Below are 20,636 nucleotides of genomic sequence, written 5' to 3'. Positions count from 1 at the left end.
TCCCTAGCCTTATGTCTGGAGCTAGGTTGTGTATCTTGTCCGTGGGGGGAAAAAGGCACCACAAGAAGAAGCTTTAGAAATGGCTTGGTGGTCCCACCTTGTGTTAAGGAGCCTTTTTGAAGGTGTCAGGGACATAGGATGAAATCAGAATTTTCTTTAGTTTCAAAAAAGGTTTTCAGAAGCCCAGATGAGAACCTTAGAATTACGTAATGTAAAGAACACTGGATTTAGGAATAAAATAATCTGGGTTTTAGCTCTATGTTTGGCCCCTTATGTGAGTTGCTTATCTATTGTGGACCTTGGTTTCCTACCATATGCAAGTTAGTCACAAAGAAACAAGTTATAGCCCCTCCCCTTGACAGGGTAAGACGTAGATGATTTCTAAGGATGTTTCTTCCTAAAAAGGTTATAGAATTTAAAGATGACAACAGAGGCTGTATAGTCCAAATCCCCATTTAATGAGAGAAAAATTGATTCGGCACTCCTGAGGACAGAGCATACAGTGTCTGTCCTATTCTTGGAAAAATCTAAGTATTGGTCACTAACATGTATCGGAGCTTGCCTATAGTCTTCCCTCTGCTGGGGTCTGAATTTTGCGGCATTTTCGAGCACTTTCCCTTTTGCCGTGGGACTAGCATATCTGCATCTCTCTATTCCATTCAGTGCTGAACTCCTGGGAGGTAAGGCGAGAGTGTTAGACACATTTGACAAACCTAGCCTAACCATTCCGTCATCTGTGGGCCCCTTCCCTCTGCGGATTCTGCTGCTCTGTTGAGACCAGCAGCTTTAGTCTTTCTGACCTAGCCCTGCCATCTCTAACTGGGGCTAAACTTCACTGAGACACAAAACAGCATCATTCGTGTTGTCTTTGGAACCTTGAGTAACAATTCAAACTCATGTCACCTTGGTCACTTCCCGGGACTTGTTTTGTCATAGAAGCATCTCGTTCCAGAGTTCAGTTGAAACATTGAGAGACTGGTTTGATTCCCTTTGCTTCTCATCCCTAGAATGCATTGCTGCCATCTGAAATAAGCCCATCCAGTCATCAGGCCTCAAATTGCTACCTGTTTTCCTCAATTCGTTTTACCGTTGCTGCCGTCCTTGCCAGTTCTTTGCATTATAGAGATTTTCATTCCCTATTCCTTTGTAAATATGCTTTTCTGCTTTTTCATTAACTGGAAACGGACTCTCCCTCAGCCATACTTGCCTTAGGACTCTTTCAAGTGGAGAGTGTTCATCTTCTCACTTTTCTGCCGGTGAATGGATGGACTACAGGGTCTGCTGCCCCTGTGTTCTTGATTGCCACTGCTACACCGTTGTTCTGTCCCGAGGCTTCTGCTGTTCAGCTGCACCGTCTGTCCTCACCGCCATCTCTGGTCACTCCCCTTCATTTATGGAAGGGACTTTGATGATTGATGGGCATCTCTTTCCCCAGTGCTGCCATCATTCTGGGCAGTTTCATTAGTCATGGATGACCTTAATTTCTGGACCTCCATCTCCACTAGTCATTTTCACTCCATTTAGCAAACCAGTTTTAAGTCAACACTTTGGACTCATCAGAAATTTATTTTCTGAAATGTAGAATCGATAATTTATTCTATGATTTTAATGTCCTTTAATTTCTTCCTCTCAGTATACAGTATACTTATTCTTTGACCTCAAGAAGCCTCCAGTTCCTTAACCAACCTTCCCCACCCCCCCCACCCCCGTTTGTCAGTTTACTCTGGCTTTACCGCTTCCCCGTTTAGCATCGACTGTGGCCTGTCGCTCTGGCTCTGCAGAAACTTATCCCTGGATCAGTTTGGCTGTCTGACTTCCTTGCTTTCATGGGCGGCTGCGTACTACTGAGTGTGTCCCAGTGGTTGGTGGCACCACAGATGGACTCGAGTAGGTAGGTGCTTGAAGCAGTTCAGCGGCCCTGGCCGTCCAGCAACCTCTTCCATTCTTAAAGACTATTTCAGATTTTCACCCCTTGTCAAATAGCCTGTCACCTCTGCTGCCTCTGCAGAGGCCTACCCTCCTAACGGGTAAATTGAAGCTAACAGGAGAGCTGCTAAGCTTCTTCCTCAGTTACCTATATCATCATCCTCATCTGTCCCAGAGGAGGGGTCTGTCCTGTGGTCAACACTATGAAAGTATAGGTGAATGAGCTAATCAGTGAATCCTATCCCATTGTAACTCCTTAGAGACCTTGTTCTGTCAGTCAGCCCTTTATCTTCCGCATCTTTCATTCAGCGTATAATTTCAAGCTCTGTATTGAACAGGAGAGCTCAACTCCTATGTGTTTTCCCTTGAGCCTGTCTCTTTTCCTGTTCTCTTCTTCTTCTTGAAATGCTACCTCTTCAGAGGCCCCCATGTTTTCTCTTGCAATGGCCTGTTCTATTCCATTAGGGGACTTTGCCATATATGGCATGTTTGTGTAAAAGTTCCACGAGAGCCTAGGTTTTGTTTCCTTTATCTCTCCATATGCAGCAACTAGAACAATACTATGCGTAAACATTCAACAGATAACTTGAAGGAGTGCTGTTTCATGCCTTCGTTCCTTCCTATACATTATTGCTCCCCTGTTGTTCTCTGTTTGGACTGCCATAACCTCATCTGCCTTTTCTCCTTACTACTTTCTCATTCTTCAAAATTCAGCTCATCCCCAAATTCCTCTGAGAAGTTCTTCAGGTTACTCGTCTCCATCTAATCTGAGTTAGATGTCCTTTCTTGGAGCTCTAATAGCGTTTAGACTAGACACCGGTCCTCAGAGTGAGGCTTCTGCATGGACAGCATCACCGTCATCTGGGAATTCATTAGAAATGCAAACTATGAGGCCCTACCCTAGACTTTCTAAATCAGAAACTCTGGGAATGGGGCCAGCAACCTGCGTTTGAACAAGCCCTGAAGGTGACTGTGATGCATGCAAAGTTTGAGGACCAGTAGAACATAGTCCCTGTAGAATATATCTCCAGGATCTGACACAACACACGGAACAGGATTATTGTGAAGATCTTCCTTATAAAGACCCGAAGTCTATCTTCCTGTAGCCTCATCCATCCTAGTTCAGCATGTGAAAAACTAGTTCAGTTGCATCTCTGTTCGGCAGCCTTATAGCATTTGGGGATAGCGGTCATCTCTACTTCTGCACCTCTCGCCCCCAGCTCCTCTGGTTTAATATCTTTTTTTTTTTCTCATGTGCTCTAACTTTGAATCCCTTCACTTTCCTCATTGGGCTTCTCTGGACAATTCCAACTTACTTCATATCCATCTTAAATACATATTCAAAATACCCTTTTAGCTTTTAACCTACAGCTCTGAAAGGTAGAACTATACATGTCTATAATCACCCCAGCAAGACAGAGTTCACAATGAACATAGAATTCCATTTGTACAGTTGGAGGTGTTCCCAGGTGGGCGGATTGCTTGAGGTCAGGAGTTCAAGACCAGCCTGGCCAACGTGGCGAAACCTCGTCTCTAGTAAAAATACAAAATTTAGCCGGGCATGGTAGCGCTCGCCTGTAATCCTAGCTACTCGGGAGGCTGAGGCACGAGAATCAATTGAACCCAGTAGAGGCGGAGGTTACAATGAGCTGAGGTCACGCCACTGCACTCCAGCCTAGGTTTTGGAGGGAGACTCTGCCTCAAAAACAAACCGAACCTGTCGCTCCCATCCTAGACCAATCTAATTGCAAGTATCTCACAGGGAGCCCAAGTATCAATGTTTTTTTGTGCGACTTATTTTAATACATGATTTTAGCAAATTTAAAGAATTGTGCAACCCTTACCACGTCATACAAACTTCAGAATGTTTCCATCACCCACAAAGAAACTTCATGTCTCTTTGGTCAATCCCTGTTTCTACTCCCAGCCCTAGGTGACCATTAATCTGAGTCTCTCTAGAGTTGCCTTTTCTAGACCTAAACATCAGGATTTTGTTTTTCTGCAGTCAGAATTGAGAGCCATAGTTCTGAATGCATTATGAGAGACAATGATTTTTAAGGATTATGTAGAATAAGTATGTTTTACGTATTTTCATATTTATGACTCCCATCCATACAGTGAATGCATCTATCACCAGTAAGACAAAGATCATTAATTTGATAATGGAACTTAATAGACCATTCTATTATTTTCCTTTTCTACATTTTACTATCGTATTCAAAATGGCCTCCCATTCTCTCCCAGGTTATTTTAAAACATCTCCAGTCTGTTTTTTTCCCCTTTAGCTCATAAATGAATAGTGCTGGGTGATATCTTAGGAGCATTTTCCCTGAGATAATGTCTTTGGTAATGATTGCACGTATTGGTGTTGATTCCATCCTTGAAGTTATTTTCCTTTATCTTTCTCATTGGTGTTTCTTCACTAGAGGTTTTGCTGTCTGATTAACTTACCTGCCAAATAAATGGACTTTTGCTTCATAGGTACACAAACATTTCTAAAACTTTTTTTGGAAAATATATTTCTTTTTTTAAAAAACAAATAGCGCATGCACATTTAAAAAAGAAAGAAAAAATATCCCAAAATGACCAGTTAAGATTTACTTTCAGACAACTCCGTGCATATTTACATATGCTTCTATACAACCATGTACACCTTTGCGTAAATGAGACCACACTCTACGTACTGCTTTGTAATTTGCTTCTTTCACTTAATACTGAGAACATTTGTACGTGACCATAGATATAGATTTGTATTGTTTTTAATGGCTGTATAGTTTTGCATTATACTGAATCTTAATGATGTTTAAGAGCTATGTATATTGAGGACATTATTTCTTTGTTTTGTGTTGCAAATTTTTGACCATGTTGTTATTAGTCTTTTAACCTTATTTATAGTTTTTTTTTGTTATAAAAGTTAAGTTTTATGATGTAAACTTAATCTTTTTGATTTTATAATTCCTGGTTTTCCTGATGTGCTTAGAATGACCTTCCCTACTACAAGATAATAAAAATACCTCCATGATTTTGCTTAAAACTTTTATTCTTTATATTAAATCTTTGTTACATCTTGAATTGATTGGTGTGAAGAATGCCAAGTTTCTTTATTGCTCTGTTGACTACATTTCTTAAGTTTCTTAAATGGTTTGTGTGTCTATGCATGTGTACATATAGTCATTCCAAAACCTCTGATATGCAAACACACTTTACAAATGTGTATACGTTCAGTATTTACTGTATTTGTTATCTACTGCTGCGTAACAGTATTACCACAGACTTAGCAGCTGAAAGCAACACACATGTATTGCCTCACAATTGCTGTGTCAGAAGTCAGGGCACAACTTTGCTGGTACCCTGCTTCAGGGTCTCACGAGGCTGTCATCACAGTGGTGTTCAAGGCTGTGTCATATCTGAAGTGTGAGGAAGAATCTACTTCTAAGCTCATGTAGTTGTTGGCAGCCTTTAGTTCCTTTTGGGTCATCGGAATAAGGGCCTTAGATTTTGGTTGGCCAGAGGCCAGCTTCAGTCCCTTGGCCTCTGCGCTTTCCCAACATGGCCACTTGCTTTCTCAAAGCTAGCAAGATCAGCTTACAATCTTACATAACGTAAACGTGTATGTATAATCACATACATCCTGCCACCATTGCCCTATTCCATTGGCGAGAAGTAAGTCCCAGGTCCTGCCCATGCCAAGAGACAATCAGAAGGATGTGAGCACCTGGGGAGGCAGGGATCGCGGGAGGCCACCTCTGATTGTGTCTGCTGTCCTCACACAGAATGTGCTGCGTCATGCAAAGACTGAAGCGCCTGAGAGCATAAGCGAACTTCCTTAGGCTTAATATAGGCTGGTGCAAAAGTAATCGCAGTCAATCGCAAAGACCACAGTTAGTTTTGCATCAACCTATAAAAGTCGCTCTATCCATACTTTCCTATTCAAATTAGATCAAAAAAGGTAAGTGTAATGTCTTTCTTTTTTAATGCTCATGAGAAGAAATGCAGTAACTTTTTACACTTGGGCTAACATTTTATAAGACTGCTGCAGTTTGAAGTATTTATAACTGCCCTTTGGCCAATATCCTGCATTCAGTAGAACAAATTTACTTCTTAGGAAAATAGAAATCTCCAAATCTTGTCAACCGTGTTCTGGGTTCCTTAACTACTGATTCTCCTCTGAACGCCCTCCAAATGGTTCATATCCCTTTTAATATCTATGCAAAGCATTCTCTTAGTCTTCAAATTACAATTCTGTCTGAAAGAATCAGATCTTGAATTTTAAAATTTATAGTATCCACAGTGTTAAGTATCTTTATGAATTTGTTTCCTCTCCATACATTTTTCTTCTACAGCCTGTGCTCTTGGAAGCTGTCAGCAAAAATTGGTGTAATTTCCATCCAGAAATGGAAACGTGAGGATTTCCTCATCATTGAAATTTGTCCTTTCCTGTGCATCACAAGAATCTCCGTTTTGTTCCTAGGGATGGATGCATTGGGGGTTTTGTAAATTGGTGGTACGTGTGGTATGACAACATAGGAGCCAAGAGAAGAAACCGAAAGCAGAATTCAGAGTTTTAAAGTACTTCATCCCAAGTTTGTCAACTAGGAAGCAATGATTTCTTTCCAAGGTAATGGTATTGCCATCGCTGCTATTGACAGGTGACTCTTCAGACTCGTTTACAACGCGGGAAGGGCGTGGATCCGTGCTGGTTCTGTGTGTTTGTTTCGCAGTTCTTGTTGGGAAGATGTTTAATATTCTAATTGCTGTAGGTTCTGTGGATTAATACATACACATCTTAAGTCATGTCTTAGAATTACATAGCCCTAAGATTCTCAGGTATCCTAACATCAACTTTTCTGTGCTTCTGTTACCACTAGGATAGTGTCTACACATTTCTAAAAGATGGCCTGCACCAAAAAAAAAAAAAAATGTATTTTGGAAATATGTATAGATTGCCTAGTTCTATCCTGGTTTTTCTAATATTATGAATTCAGTTACCATTGTATGGTAAATTGTGACTGAGTAAAGATTTTTCTCATTTTTCAGATGGTTATAGTGGGAGGTATTAAAGCTCTAGGAGATGACAAGTGGACAGGACAGAGCGAGAAAGAAATGGTGTGCTGAGTTCACCTGAAAGCCTCAGTTCCCAAGCTATTTCTTTACTAAACTGTGTTTTTCCAAAGTTGTATCTGCACCCTCTCTGGTTTGCAAAGAGGGGACAAAAGAGGGAAATTTTATACATATAAAGTCTAAAGAAGAGAGATCTGATACCTAAGGTCAAGGTAGAGGGAAGGAATAGTATATAGTGTTAGAATATTTTGATGGGTAAATATGAGAGGTTATAGAAGTTAGAATGAAATGTGAATGTCAGTATTAGAGCCTGCCTAACAAATTGAAGTAGACAACAATCCCCCATCTTCCCCCCTTTTCAAGTCACAACAGCACTGCTTTTTTGGCTACAGAAAGCAGCTGAGGCTCAATCCCAAAGCAGCAGCAGGTTCTGGTCCAAAGTGCAAACCAAAAGAAGCAGCAGGAGGGGTGGAACAGAGTCATTACCAAAGATTGAGTACAGAATAAAGTGATCTACGAAAACGAGCATGGAAGGGCATGCTACAGGCTAAAGCCAGACTCAGGAAGGCCTGCTGTGAGGGAGAGGAAATCTACAGCCCGGCGTGGGAGAAGAGAACCACGGGCGCAGAGTAAGTGGGAAGACGGAACAGTGAGTGACCCCGGCCACATGACTCAAGGCAAAGCCATACTTTACCATTTCTTTAAAGAACCAGCGTAGGTTCCTAGCGCAGAAGCTGGCAAGGATTCCTCTTGAATTCGTGTTTGAAAAATACCCTCAGATTGAAATTACTAAACAAGATGGTAGTGTTTCTGGTTACATAGAAAGCTGAGTTCAGGGACAGATCTAGATTTTTGTAGATACTGAAGCTTAGACAATTCGCGGAGGGTCCTCTTTATGGAAAATGGCACAAAATTAATAATTCAAAACTAGGTACAGGGGAATGGAAGGCACCCATGCAAGGGAGGGGCCCCAAAGCTTATGTTGTATTAACTGCAAGGTAAATCTGCTTGAGTGGAACAGAAGGAGCCTGGGCAGACAGACGTCCAGATCCTACGTGTGTCACTTCAGCAGAAGGAGCCCGGGCAGACAGACATCCAGATCCTACGTGTGCCACTTCGTAGCTTTGGAATCTTGGGCAATTTAGTTTTCCTGTCTGTGAAACTCAATCTCTTACCTATAAAATAGGGATAATGCCAGTCTTTCTGGCTTGTCAATAAAGACTAAATGAGAGATGTATGTGAAGGTGCCTAGGGTGTGCCATAACTGCTAATATGGATGACTTTATGTGGTGCTAAGTTTTGGAAGGATGATTGTTGATGAAAAGTGAGTATCGGCCGGGCGCGGTGGCTCACACCTGTAATCCCAACACTTTGGGAGGCTGAAGCGGGCGGATCACCAGGTCAGGAGTTCGAGACCAACCTGGCCAACATGGTGAAACCTCGTCTCTACTAAAAATACAAAAATTAGCTGAGTGTGGTGGTGGGCTCCTGTAATGCCAGCTACTTGGGAAGCTGAGACAGGAGAATCACTTGAACCTGGGAGGCAGACATTGCAGTGAGCCAAGATCATGCCACTGCACTCCAGCCTGGGCAACAAAGAGCGAAACTTCATCTCAAAAAAAAAAAAAAAAGGAAAAAGAAAAGTGAATATCGATTATTCTGGTCATTATTGTTTGGAACTCTGATTCCTGGAGGTTAAGGAAATGTTTAAAGTATCTGTTGAGAGAGCTAAGCACTCCTAGGCTTTTATCTGTATTCAGGAGATGGCAGATGGCACTCTACTGTCTTCAAGAAGCTTACAGACTAGAGGTGCGAGTCTGGGCTATCATTATTGGCTGTTGGAATTGGGAATATAAGAACTCTTGGAATAACTAGAGTTGCTGAAGAAAGAGCTGTGGCCAGAGCAGTTAGAAGAGGGGTGATCAGACCAGCAGTCTCTTTCTTTCCAAACCTGAGATCAGCTGTGGAAGACTCAGAGCTGACGTGAAGCCTGGGGATGGCCCAGTCTTACTCTCTTGTTTTATGCATGAAAAACAGAGTCCTAGAAAGGCAACATGGATTGCCCAAGATTATGTGGCTGATTCAGGTCATATCCAGGACTAGAATTTTGGAGTTCTTCCTCCCAGGTTATACATTTTTTTCATCACACTGAACTTGGCTCTAACTCATTCTCCTTTTATGCCCCTTCTTTAGTTTTCCTTCTGCATCGTCCATGTAGCAGAACTCTATGGAAGGCCACCCTGGTCCAACAGTCAGGCTGTGGGACCTTCTTCAGGCTGCTTCTGCCTCTTAGTCTGACATGTAGGTAGAGCTCTCTCCGTTGCTGATTTCTCCACTGGTGGAAACTGCAGAGCTGAAGCGAGCAGTACTAGCAGCCAGCAGGCAGGCAGCAGGAAGGGCCCGCGAGGGAGCTTTGGACACCAGTGCTTGACAGGGATGTGTAGAACCTGGAGAGCTTCCAAAGGAGAGCAGTGAAAACAGTGGGTGGGGTGAGAAGGAAGAACTCTTAGGGAAGATAAAAGGGTTTCAGATTATTTATCTTGGAGAAGAGGAGGCTGAGAGTGGCTTTGAAAAGGAGTTTCAGAGATAAGACCAGCTGTACTACATCTTCCCTGAGGATCGACTAAGAAATTAGCTAACAGCAGCAATTAGGCTACAGAGCTTTTCAAATTTAGCTGCCTCTTAGAGACTTCCAGAGAGCTTTTTAAAAAATCTCGATGTTCAAGCTTCACCTCAGAACAATTAGAATCTTCTCTTCAGGAGTGGGCGTTAAACATTGGTGATTTCTTTAATGTGTCCCGGGGTAGCCAACATGGATTTCTGATTCAGAAAATTTTAAATTTTAATCTTATGGAATAATTGGGAGGAAAATTGCCCAATGATGTCAAACTATGTTAGGAAAAAAATGCATTTTTTTTTTTTAATGGAGGGAATGGGGTAAGATATAACAAGAGTGGGAAAAGTTGGGATTGGGCTTAGTGTGAAGGAGGAGAATATAGGTGAGAGGTGGTGAAAACCCATGGCCAAGGCCTTGAGAACAGGTACAGGTGCCTTCCTCCCACTACAGTCACCACTTTCTGTTACGTCAGTTCACTTCTCCGAGTGTATGTGGCTATTATGGCCGAGGAAGAGAAAAGAAGCCCCTGACAGCTGGGAATTGGACTGACACTGTCGATTAGGCTTTGTATTGCTAGGAGCTGCCCTGGTGTTCGTTCTCACATACCAATGTCAGGCAAGGCCACTCTGTGATCATGGTGGATCCAGACACAAATAAGATCACTCTATGATGATATCTGAACAAAGACAACAACGTGAACATCGTCCAACCCACACAAATGATCAAACATCCGATGCTGGCTAACACAAGTGACTGCTCCTTCCTCACCAATCACAGCTTTTCGCTCCACTTCGTTTTTCCTGCTTTCTAGATAAAATCCATTAAGAAACCCAATTATAAAATTACTCCTCCTTCCTCACAGCATCCGATCCAAAGCAAAGCCCGGCTTCCTGAAGCCTTCTCAAAATCACCTAATACAAATTCATCCAGTAACACGTCCTCAGTGACACCCTCTGACTGAGACACCTCACAGTTGTTTTTTTGTTTTTTTTTTTTTTGAGACGGAGTCTCACTCTGTCGCCTAGGCTGGAGTGCAGTGGCCAGATCTCAGCTCACTGCCTCACTGCAAGGGTTCACGCCATTCTCCTGCCTCACCTCCCGAGTAGCTGGGACCACAGGCGCCCGCCACCTCGCCTGGCTAGTTTTTTGTATTTTTAGTAGAGACGGGGTTTCACCGTGTTCGCCAGGATGGTCTCGATCTGCTGACCTCGTGATCCGCCCGTCTCGGCCTCCCAAAGTGCTGGGATTACAGGCTTGAGCCACCGCGCCCGGCCGACACCTCACAGTTTACATTGTGTGCAGTCTCCCTTGTTGCCATGAGTAACGAATCCAGCTTGTTTAACTGTAGGTGTGTTCCTCATGGTCTTTGGCTCACGGGCATTGACGCCACACAGTTTGAGCAGGCCCTGTCTGTTTCTTGTTTGGGGAAACCAGGACAGATGAGAGCTGTCATGTTTCCCAGTCATGGGAAACCAGTCGCATTTTCCTTCTGGGTTCCCTCCCTCTCTCTGGGATGAGACATGGGAGATGAGATTCCGGCCACACTTTGCATTCCACATCAGTCAGCCGCATGACCAGTGCATCAGTAGATTTTGCTCATCACAAATAACGTCCTGCAGTGGTGTTTAAAAATGTTTAGGATAAAAGACTGTCCAGAGATTGAAGTTGCTTTTTTTAAATGTTGCCACTCTGCCCTCACCCCTCACCACAGCTTGATGGTGTCAGGGCGTCTCCGTTCCCTCAGAACCCCTGCTCACTAACTGTTCATCAGGAACTTCCCACTGAGACTAGTTACATAAGGGTTGCAAACTCTGTGTACTCTGAGAGTCGGACAAGGAATCAGGGAAACAGGGATTGGAAGAAACTGGATAAAATTGGAAAATAACTGCAACTACTTTTTCTAGAGTTAAAGACAAAAGGTATGATTTTCCTTAATAGGGAAGGCAGAGTAGTAAAATTGTGGAACACATTGGGATGGGAAGAGAGCCTTCTGATTAGATTTTGTAAGTATTCTTCAGGTCTGATGAGATTTTCAGTGAAAGCAACCTTTTTCTTGTCATTTTCATTGTTCACCTCTTTCCTGAGAAAGTTATATTTAATCCCACGGGCCAGCAATAGCCAAAATAAACAGTACTAGAGCTGTGCTTTTTAGTGTTTCTCTTGTCTTTTTTCCTCCACCTCTAGACTTAAAGTATAGATAGCATGGTAGCTATAAGTAAATAATGGACTTTAGAATTCTACAAACCTGAGTTCAAATCCTGGGTCTACCATTTACTAGTTATGTGGCCTAGCAAGTAATTTAATTATCTTTAAGGCTTTGTTTTCCTATCTTTAAAATGATCTTGTCAGTAATTCTTGTGTCATAGGTTTGTTCTGAGGATAAAATGAAATGGTGCCTGTATAGCACTTAGCACCATGCCTGGCACGTTTGAAGTGCACAACAAACGTTAGTAATGGTAATGGTTGGTGTTATTAATATTCTTTGTCGTAAGTCTTGTTTCTTTCAGACGTTGGGTCTGATGTGGTGGCTCACGCCTCTAATCCCAGTGCTTTGGGAGGCGGAGGCAGGATTGCTCGAGGCTAGGAGTTTAAGACCAGCCTGGGCAACATAGCAAGACCCTATCCCTATAAAAGATTAAAAAATAATTAGCTGGGCATGGTAGTAGTCCACGCTACTGGGGAGACTGAGTTGAGCGGATCCTTTGAGCCTGGGAGGTTGAGGCTGCAGTGACCTATGATTGTGCCGTTGCACTCCAGCTTGGGCAATAGAGTGAGACCCTCATCTCAAAAACAAAAACGAAAAAAGAAAACAAATTGGAGCTTATAGAATTTAGGTGAATTATCCCATCTGGGATCAAACAGAAAGGTCTTCAGAGTTTTTAGTGACCTCTCTGGTTTCTGCGTGTAACATCCCAGAACTTTTCACAGCAGGGTCAAGTACTTGGGCTGTAATAGAGTGTAAACAAAACAAAACAAAAAAAAGAAAAAACTTTATTTTAGACTTACAGAAAAATTGCAAAAATAGTACAGAGAGTTTCCATCTTTCACTCAGCTTCCCCTAATGTTAGCGTCTTTCACAGCCATAGTACAGTTGTTGGAACGAGGGAAGTAACGTTGGTAGGGTACTAGTAAACTGAAGACCTTATGCAGCTTTCACCAGTTTTTACATTCATGTCCTTTTCTATTCCAGGACCCTATCTAGGATCCCATTCAGGACCCCACATCGCATTTGGTGGTTGTCATTTTCCCTTAGTCTCCTGCAGCCTAAAACACTTCCTCAGTCTGTCTTGTCTTGTCTGTCTTGTCTTTCGTGACACTTTTGACACTTTTGAAGAGTAGTGATCAGTAATTTTGTCAAATGCCCCTCACTTTGGGTCTGCCTTATGATTCTTGTGATTGAACCACACTTTTGGCAAAAGAATATCACAAAACTGTTGTGTCCCGCTTAGTACATCATATCCATGCTTCATGATACAGATAGATATTGATGTCTTATTACTGGTGGTGTTGACCTTGGTCATTTGGTTAAGGTGGTTTCTGCCTGGCTTCTCTACTTCAAAATTACTATTTTTCCCTTTGTAGTTAATACATATCTTGGGGGGGACACTTTGGAATTGTAAAAATTCTGTTCCTCCTTGAACTTTCACCACCAGTGTTAGCGTTCATTGGTAGATCTTGTCTGCAACAATTACTACAGTGGTGTTTGTCTAGTGGTGATTTCCTAGTTTTCTCTTTCCTTCTACATTTATTAAGATTTCTTTTTCTTTGAGTTGGGGTCTTGCTGTGTTGCCTCAAACTCCTGAGCTTAGGTAATCCTCCCACCTCAGCCTCCCTGAGTAGCTGAGATTACAGGTGCACGCCACCATGCTCGGCATCCTTCTATATTTATTTATTGGAATTCAACTGCAAGGAAGAATGGCCCTTTCATTCCTACTTACTAACGTATTGGTTATTTGTATCAGCATGAACTTATTAGTGAATTTTGTTCTTTGGGCTACAATCCCATACTATCATTATTCATTTTGTTGTTCGAATGATTTCAGTTATAGCAAGCCATAATTTGTTTAGTCTGTTCTACTTGCTGTTTTCTTTTCTTTCAGTGTGATATTCGAAAAGAGATCCAAAAGGTCAGCAGGTTCCTGACTCCTGCACTTAAACAGAACTACATCTCTTAATTTAAAGGTCTGCAGAGGAGAACCCACCACTTCCATTGCCACCTTGATGTTGCTCAGAAATGTTTATTCCACTCCTTGTAGAGTCAAACAATTTTTGGGAGAGCATATCATGGCGTACTGTCATTTAAACATACCTGGGATGAACTTGGTACGAACCAGACCTCCTAGGCCTGCTTTTTGCGTGGCTCACTTCATTTTATACAGTCCTGTTGTGGGAAGCGCAGCCTTCAGTATCCTCACTAACAATCTCTAGTGAGTCTTAAAACTTATGCAGTCTCTTGAGTAAGAACTCTTGAATACTAATTCTGGTGTTACTTGTTTTCAGGTTTCTTGACTTTGCACCCAGCAGACCAAAGGATGATGGCAACGTGAGGTAGATGCAAGGCTAGTCACGCCTGTTTTGTGTGGAACCCCAGACAGGAAGTTGTGAGGGACTGTCACCAACATTTATCTACCAGTGGTTCTCAAGCTTTTTGTCGTTGTTGTTTAACTTTTGTCAACCTAAGCAGGACAAAATCCTACCATAGCCATTCCCACTTTATAGGGGAAAAAGAAATTGGGGATAACAAAGATTTGGAGAGGAATAAAAGAGGAGTCAATATGTGGTAACATGGCAGCAGTTATGTAAAAACAAAAGAGTTGGTAAGTAAAGCCAATATTCCTTAATACAAGAGCAGCAACTTACAGCCAACTCAGGATAAGCCTGATGATGTCCTTATCACTGACAGTCTTTCCTGGAAACTGGAAATTGCAACCGTTTGCATATATGAGGACACAGAAGGGGCTGTGCAACATTGCCAAAGGCCGAATGGTATCTGAGAAAAAACGAGTTATCTGGTAATTTTAGATTACAAATGCCAAAGTTTATAATGCGTAGTAGGCCATTAGTAAGTACCACTCAAGGATGAGTAAAAATGGAAGTCAATAGCACTGCTTTGAAGATGGTCTTTTTTTACGTGAGTTTGTAGGCTGTCTCAGGACCCTTTTGGTTTATGGCTTTAGATGGCTCAATCTAACAGATGAAAGCTTGAAAGGGGAGAGGAACAGGGGCAGCTGAAACATAAGAATAATTTCCAAGAAGCTTGTGGGAGGCTCTCCAGGTGTTCCCAGCAGTGTTTCCTGCCCCTGCCCCATGCCCTTAAGTCAGATGAGGGATGCAGGAAATGGAAACTACCTTAGACCCTTCGATTCATCTTTCTTTCCACACCTCTCTGTCATCTCAAGATGTCTGTGTCACCTCACTCACCCATTGCCCCATTCCCTCCCTAACTCACTCTCTCACAGTCTGGCCAGAGCCCAGCTTAGCTCAGGGGTTCCCAGTCCTGTCTCCCTCAGGAAGACTTCCCTGCTCACTGCTGCCATTTACAGTGAGTCACCATCTCCTGACATCTCAAGCTGGACAGTCGCCTGTGTAGGACTCAGACCCCACACTCCCCGGTGTCAAGGTCTAAGCAGGTTTCCTGCATGCACTGTGCTTTGGCACGTGGCTGAGGTGGGACTCTGCCCTGTCCTAGACTCCAGGCTGAAGGAACTGCTCTCACAGCCGCCTCTGTGGGCTGTTCCTGCAGAAAAACGAAGCTCCCTGGTGACCTGTGCCTCGTGCTCACTGCCAGCTCCTTCACTGATGACAACTTTAGGGCTTTGCTTTATTTTAAACTTTGGCACTTCCTTTTCTCGATTGATTTAAAAAATATTTTAAAATTATAGCATATTATTTAAAAATCCAAACAATATTGATAAAGTGGGGGAAAAAACTCCCTTACTGCCATCTCCTGATGTCAGTTCCACTCTACAAAAGTAACTACTATTAACCATTTAGTGAAAATTTTTTCAGACTTCTGTGTGTATAAATGTCTGTGTATGTTTGGGAAGTTTTTCTGACATCTCCGAGTTCTGTATCTATGTGTCTTTGTTCTAAATCATCGTCCATTCCACATGGCAAGCTGCAAAACGGTAAGATAAATGTATTTTTAAATTAATCTACACAGCACCTGACCAAAGGAACACCTATTCTTGATGGATTCAAGTGCTTTGTAGGAGCACTTGTGTTGGAGACAGGGGTGGGAGGCAGGATCCCTCCAGAGAGACCCCGAGCTCACCAGGTGGGAAGTGCACATGAGCTCCAGGGAAGAGACCATGCTTCATAAGCTCACCAGCAACTGGCCCGACCTGCCAGGGTGTGCACACTCCCCAGACTGCGGAATCACTCGTGTGCGGGTTGCCCGGTGGCCGAGGGAGGGGAGGGGAGAAAAGTGGAGGGGGAGGCACAAGGGTGGAATGTGGGCTGGGCCAAGTTTAGAATTACGAGTGCCACAGAGGCTCCTGGAACCACACTTTAAATAGCCGGCACCTTCCCCTTCCCCCTTAGATAATTCTTCTCCCCGACTGGACCTCTGGCGGCAACTTCAGTAAGGTTCGAAATGTTTTCTCTTTTTTTTTTCTGTTTCTGGGTCTGAGTCTGCAGGTTGGTGGGATCCATGGGACTTACAACCAAAGGACTTTTTTCTCACCCTCTCCTAGAAAATATGCTTCTGACATTTATGTGTGCAAATGCCTAGATTATATGCTACTTTCTTGACTTTCTGCGACTTGGGTGGCTGTTGACTTAAGTGACAATGTGATTTGGAAAGAGAGAGCCCTAGATTGAGAGGAAAGACAATTGGATTTAGCTCCAAGAAAAATCGGATTTAACTCTGAGAAAAGAGAACAATGATCAACTCTTTGACAGGACTGAAAGAAGACAAAAATTTGAGTACCTGTTATTCTATTAAGTGTGTATATATATGTATATTTCCTCATTTAATTCTTATAGCTAAGTATATCCTATCAATCATCCCCACTTTTACAGATGAACAAACTAAGACTCAGAGTCATTCATTAACTTCTCTGAAGTCAGACATTGGTATGAGAAAAAACTAATGTTTGAACCTGGTCTCATCTGACTCTACAGCTCATGGCCTGTCAGACACAACACGCTGCGTCTGAGAAGCAGCTCTAATGGGGCTAAGGGAGCCAGGAAAGGGCTACTGTTTCCCCCAGAGTCTGGGAGGTGGAGAAGGGAAGGTTTTCCATCACCGGGAGGGATCCATCCGCTGGTAAAGGGAGGGGAGGCCTCCAGCAAAGTCGGTACCTTGACAACCTTCCCAAAAGGACTGGGGAGCCCTCTTGGGACCAGTTACTCGGGTTTCTCTTTTGTAGAAAGGAGCTCATTCCCTAATTTATCAAACAAAAATAGATACCTGCTGTTCCCTGACTTTCTTTTTTCTTTTCTTTCTTTCTTTCTTTTTTTTTTTCCGAGACGGAGTCTCGCTTTGTTGCCCAGGCTGGAATGCAGTGGCGCGATCCCAGCTCACTGCACCTGGTTTCATCCGCCTCCTGGTTTCAAGCGATTCTCCTGCCTCAGCCTCCTGAGTAGCTTGGGTTACAGGTATGTGCCACCACGCCCGGCTAATTTTTGTGCTTTTAGTAGAGACAGGGTTTCACCATGTTGGCCAGGCTGGTCTCAAACTCGTGACCTCAGGTGATCCACCCGCCTCGGCCTCCCAAGTGCTGGGATTACAGGCGTGAGCCATCGTGCCTGGCCTGTTCCCTGACTTTCTGACTTCCTGGGTCAGAGCCAAAGGAGAGTCTGTGGCCAGAAGAGGTTACTGCTGAGAAAGTTCTGTTAACATGAACTTTGCCTGAGGGTTAGAAAAAAGTCCGTCTGCCTACTTCTCCAGAAAAGAGGCCACTCTGCAAAATCAAGGCAGAGTCATTAGAAGATGCTTTTAGTAGACATGCCAGTGAACCCAGGCAGCCGTTGTAATCAAAGGGCTGGGACTGAAAGAGCAGGGGCAGGTGGGTTGAAGTCCTGGCTGTGCAGTTTACTAGCTGCATGGCAGCAGCAGTCACATTATTGAACCTCTCTGAGCGGCAACTTCCTTATTTATAAAGTGGAGGTAGTAATGCTTACCTCTCAGGGTTGCTGTGAGAACTAAATGAAATGAAGGCAGGTGAAGTGCCTAGTCTGTAGTAGTTGCTGACTAAATGGGAGCCACACCCAGTCATCCTCAATCCCAATAGTCTGGAATGGGCCACTTCTGACAGTGAATGGTTAAAACTGTGGCTTTTTAGTTTATGTCATCTTCTCTACTGTCACAGACGCCACTTGTCTTCACCAGAAAAGAAAAAGCACATCGCTCATCTCTCCCTTCTGCTGATTTCAGAGGGACATAGGAGGAGTACTTAGTCCACCTCATCTTACTCCCAATTCCTGGTCCCCTCAACTCTCCCAGTCCTTTGACAGGATTTTTTTTTAAAACTGGCTTTTATTTTTATATTACAAAAGTAAAATATTTTTTGATGTAAATGTAGAAAATATAGATAAGGAAATGTTCCTATAACCCAGCTGCTGAAGGAAAAACATTTTGGTGGCTATCCTAATCTTTCAATGCCTATAAATACTTTCTAAGATATTTGTCAAGCATGATCATATTCTGTGTACCGGTTTTTACTATATATTGTGAGCATCCTTTTGTGCCGATATACTTGTTTCTGTAACACAGGTTTTAATGATTATATATAGTAGTCCATTATATGAATGTGCCATAATTTATCAATATATCTACCATTTTTGACAATTTATGTACTTTCCGATTTTTCGCTGTTATAAACAATAAATATCCTAATGCTACACCTTTCACTCACAATCACAATTATTTCCTCAGGGTAAATTCCTGCAAGGGCAATTGGTGGCTTTGAGGACATGTGAAATCCCATCCTTTCCACGTGTCCCAGCATAGAGAGTAAAGAGACGGAAGCACGTGCTAATCCCGGTGAGGCTGACTGTAGGGCGGCAGGGAGAATTTAGACAGCACAGCGGCCCGTGAACTCCTCCATGTCTACAAGCCTCAACCCAAGAGGGCCTTGTAGTGGAAGCAAAGGCCGTCCTTCAGCACCAGCACTTTCCTCCTGAAACAGGAAAGGGGTATATACGCTCAGTAGCTGTCACCCAGCTTCCACCACTGAGAAGTGCTAAGGAGGACACGGTCTGCAGGGAAGGGCATAGCATTCGCCTCTTCCAGGGCATTCATCCCCTTATGGATTTGTTGGAAAAGGAGGAGGAGGAGGGGTTTCCTTCTGGGGTTCCCAACAGTAACAGGGCATCCCACTTGTTTTCCAGGTGGGATGGATAGCAGGGCCTCAGGCACAGCCAGTAATGGAGAGACAAAGCCAGTGTATCCAGACATGGAAAAGAAGGAGGAAGATGGCACCCTGGAGCGAGGGCACTGGAACAACAAGATGGAGTTTGTGCTGTCAGTGGCCGGGGAGATCATTGGGCTGGGCAACGTCTGGAGGTTTCCCTATCTCTGCTACAAAAATGGGGGAGGTGAGAGCCCTTGTGCCGCCCCACCCACCCCTGGAAGGACGATGCTTCCATCTCCTGCGCTTACGGCCCCTCTGGGGAGTCCCATAGATGCATAGGATTCTGGAGTTGGAAGGACGCTTAGAGGTCATCCAGGACTCTCTGTAAGAAACTAAGACCTAGAAAGATGCGTGACTATCCCGTGACTATCCCAGGGCTCTTTCTATTGTAATGTGGCATCGTAGAAATGTGAGCACAAGCTGGAACCAGGTGGAGGAGAGTTTGGATCCTGGCCCCGCTGCTCACCCTCTGTGTGATCTTGGACAAGTTACTTAAGCTCTCAGAGCATCAGTTACCGCTCCTGCAAATCGAGATAATAATGCCTGCCTTTCAAGGTCGTCGTAAGGATTAGAGATAATGTGTGTAAAGAACTTAATAAATAGTAGCTTTGTTGATGATGATGGCAATACCAAACTGTTCTGTGGTCTTGAGATTCCCCAGCCTTGGCCTGGTGTCTTTTTCCGACTCTGCTGGCAGGGGGAGGTTCCCTAAGCCATCCCTTACCCAACCCCTTCTAGTATAGGCTCTGTTTTTTAAAATTTCCCAGTACAAATGTGTGCATGTTGTAGGGAGAGCATTACCTCCAGCTCTTCACTGTGTCATCACTGGCTTCTCATTCACCTCTCTTCCAGCCGCCTGGGGTAATTCTGCTATCCCCGCAGCAGTGACAGAAATTTTGCAACCACTAACCCACATTCAGGGAATTTTGTATTTCTGTGGGAAGCCCCAGAGGGATTTTCCCAAGTACTGGAGCGTTCTGGGTGACTAGTGGGCTAGGAATAGCTCCTTGCTTATGGGTAAAGCTGATAGGGCTGGGGTTCCCAGGTCTGATTTGGTAGTGAGACTGCAGCCAGGCCTGGAGGAACGTGGAATACAGAGGTAGGCCATCAGGGAAAATGATGAGAGGAGTGGCAAGTTCATGGGCCACAGGATTTGAGGTTCTTTAAAGCAATACCTACCCTTTTGCAGGTGAGTAAGAGCTGCCAACGGCATCCAGCTTGAGTCTCACAAGGATTTTAGAGAAAGAAAGCCTTCAATACAGAGTGGGGGTGTGGGAACTGGAGGAGAACACGAGAGATGCTCTGGGCCCATGGAGTCTGGTTCCCAGGTCTGCGGCAACTGGGGGTTGTCCCTGGGTTGGAGGTTAACTTGTGTTTCCAGAGGGATGAAAATGGACTGGTGTGTCCCTTCTTCCTGGGAATTTCTGGCCAGTGGCCTGAAATCCCAGGAATTTGCTCAGTTTGCACTGTGAGGGAAGAGGGAAGGTCTACCCACTTTTTACCTGGTGCTGAGTGCTCCACGTGCTTGTTCAGGAATTTAGGCCTGAGTACCCTCCCTCTGGAGAATCAGGGGAGACGGAGCTGGCCCAGGGCGAAAGCTGGAGGCTTGGGGACTAAGCTGGCGTTGGGACTCTGGGTCTGGAACCTGGTAACCAGCTCAGCTCCTCACATGG

At 43.8% G+C, this 20,636-nt stretch overlaps 2 protein-coding genes across 2 annotated transcripts in view; both read left to right on the top strand.

Annotated features, from left to right (window-relative positions):
- Positions 1 to 20,636, top strand: part of KDM5A (lysine (K)-specific demethylase 5A) — a 197,911-nt gene that overhangs the window by 120,460 nt on the left and 56,815 nt on the right. Inside the window, exon 29 of the mRNA XM_011967180.1 lies at positions 18,941 to 19,147. The gene's annotated coding sequence lies outside the window, so the exon portion shown is untranslated. The remainder of the gene's footprint in view (positions 1 to 18,940; positions 19,148 to 20,636) is intronic.
- Positions 16,109 to 20,636, top strand: part of SLC6A13 (solute carrier family 6 (neurotransmitter transporter), member 13) — a 45,532-nt gene continuing 41,004 nt past the window's right edge. Inside the window, exons 1-2 of the mRNA XM_011967132.1 lie at positions 16,109 to 16,192; positions 18,941 to 19,147. Of these exons, the coding sequence (XP_011822522.1) occupies positions 18,946 to 19,147 (202 nt within the window). The 5' untranslated portion in view covers positions 16,109 to 16,192; positions 18,941 to 18,945. The remainder of the gene's footprint in view (positions 16,193 to 18,940; positions 19,148 to 20,636) is intronic.

Source organism: Mandrillus leucophaeus, unplaced genomic scaffold, assembly GCF_000951045.1.
Source record: "Mandrillus leucophaeus isolate KB7577 unplaced genomic scaffold, Mleu.le_1.0 Scaffold79, whole genome shotgun sequence".
Taxonomy (NCBI): domain Eukaryota; kingdom Metazoa; phylum Chordata; class Mammalia; order Primates; family Cercopithecidae; genus Mandrillus; species Mandrillus leucophaeus.
Note: the sequence above shows the minus strand (reverse complement) of the source record. Positions and strands in the feature narration are given on the sequence as shown.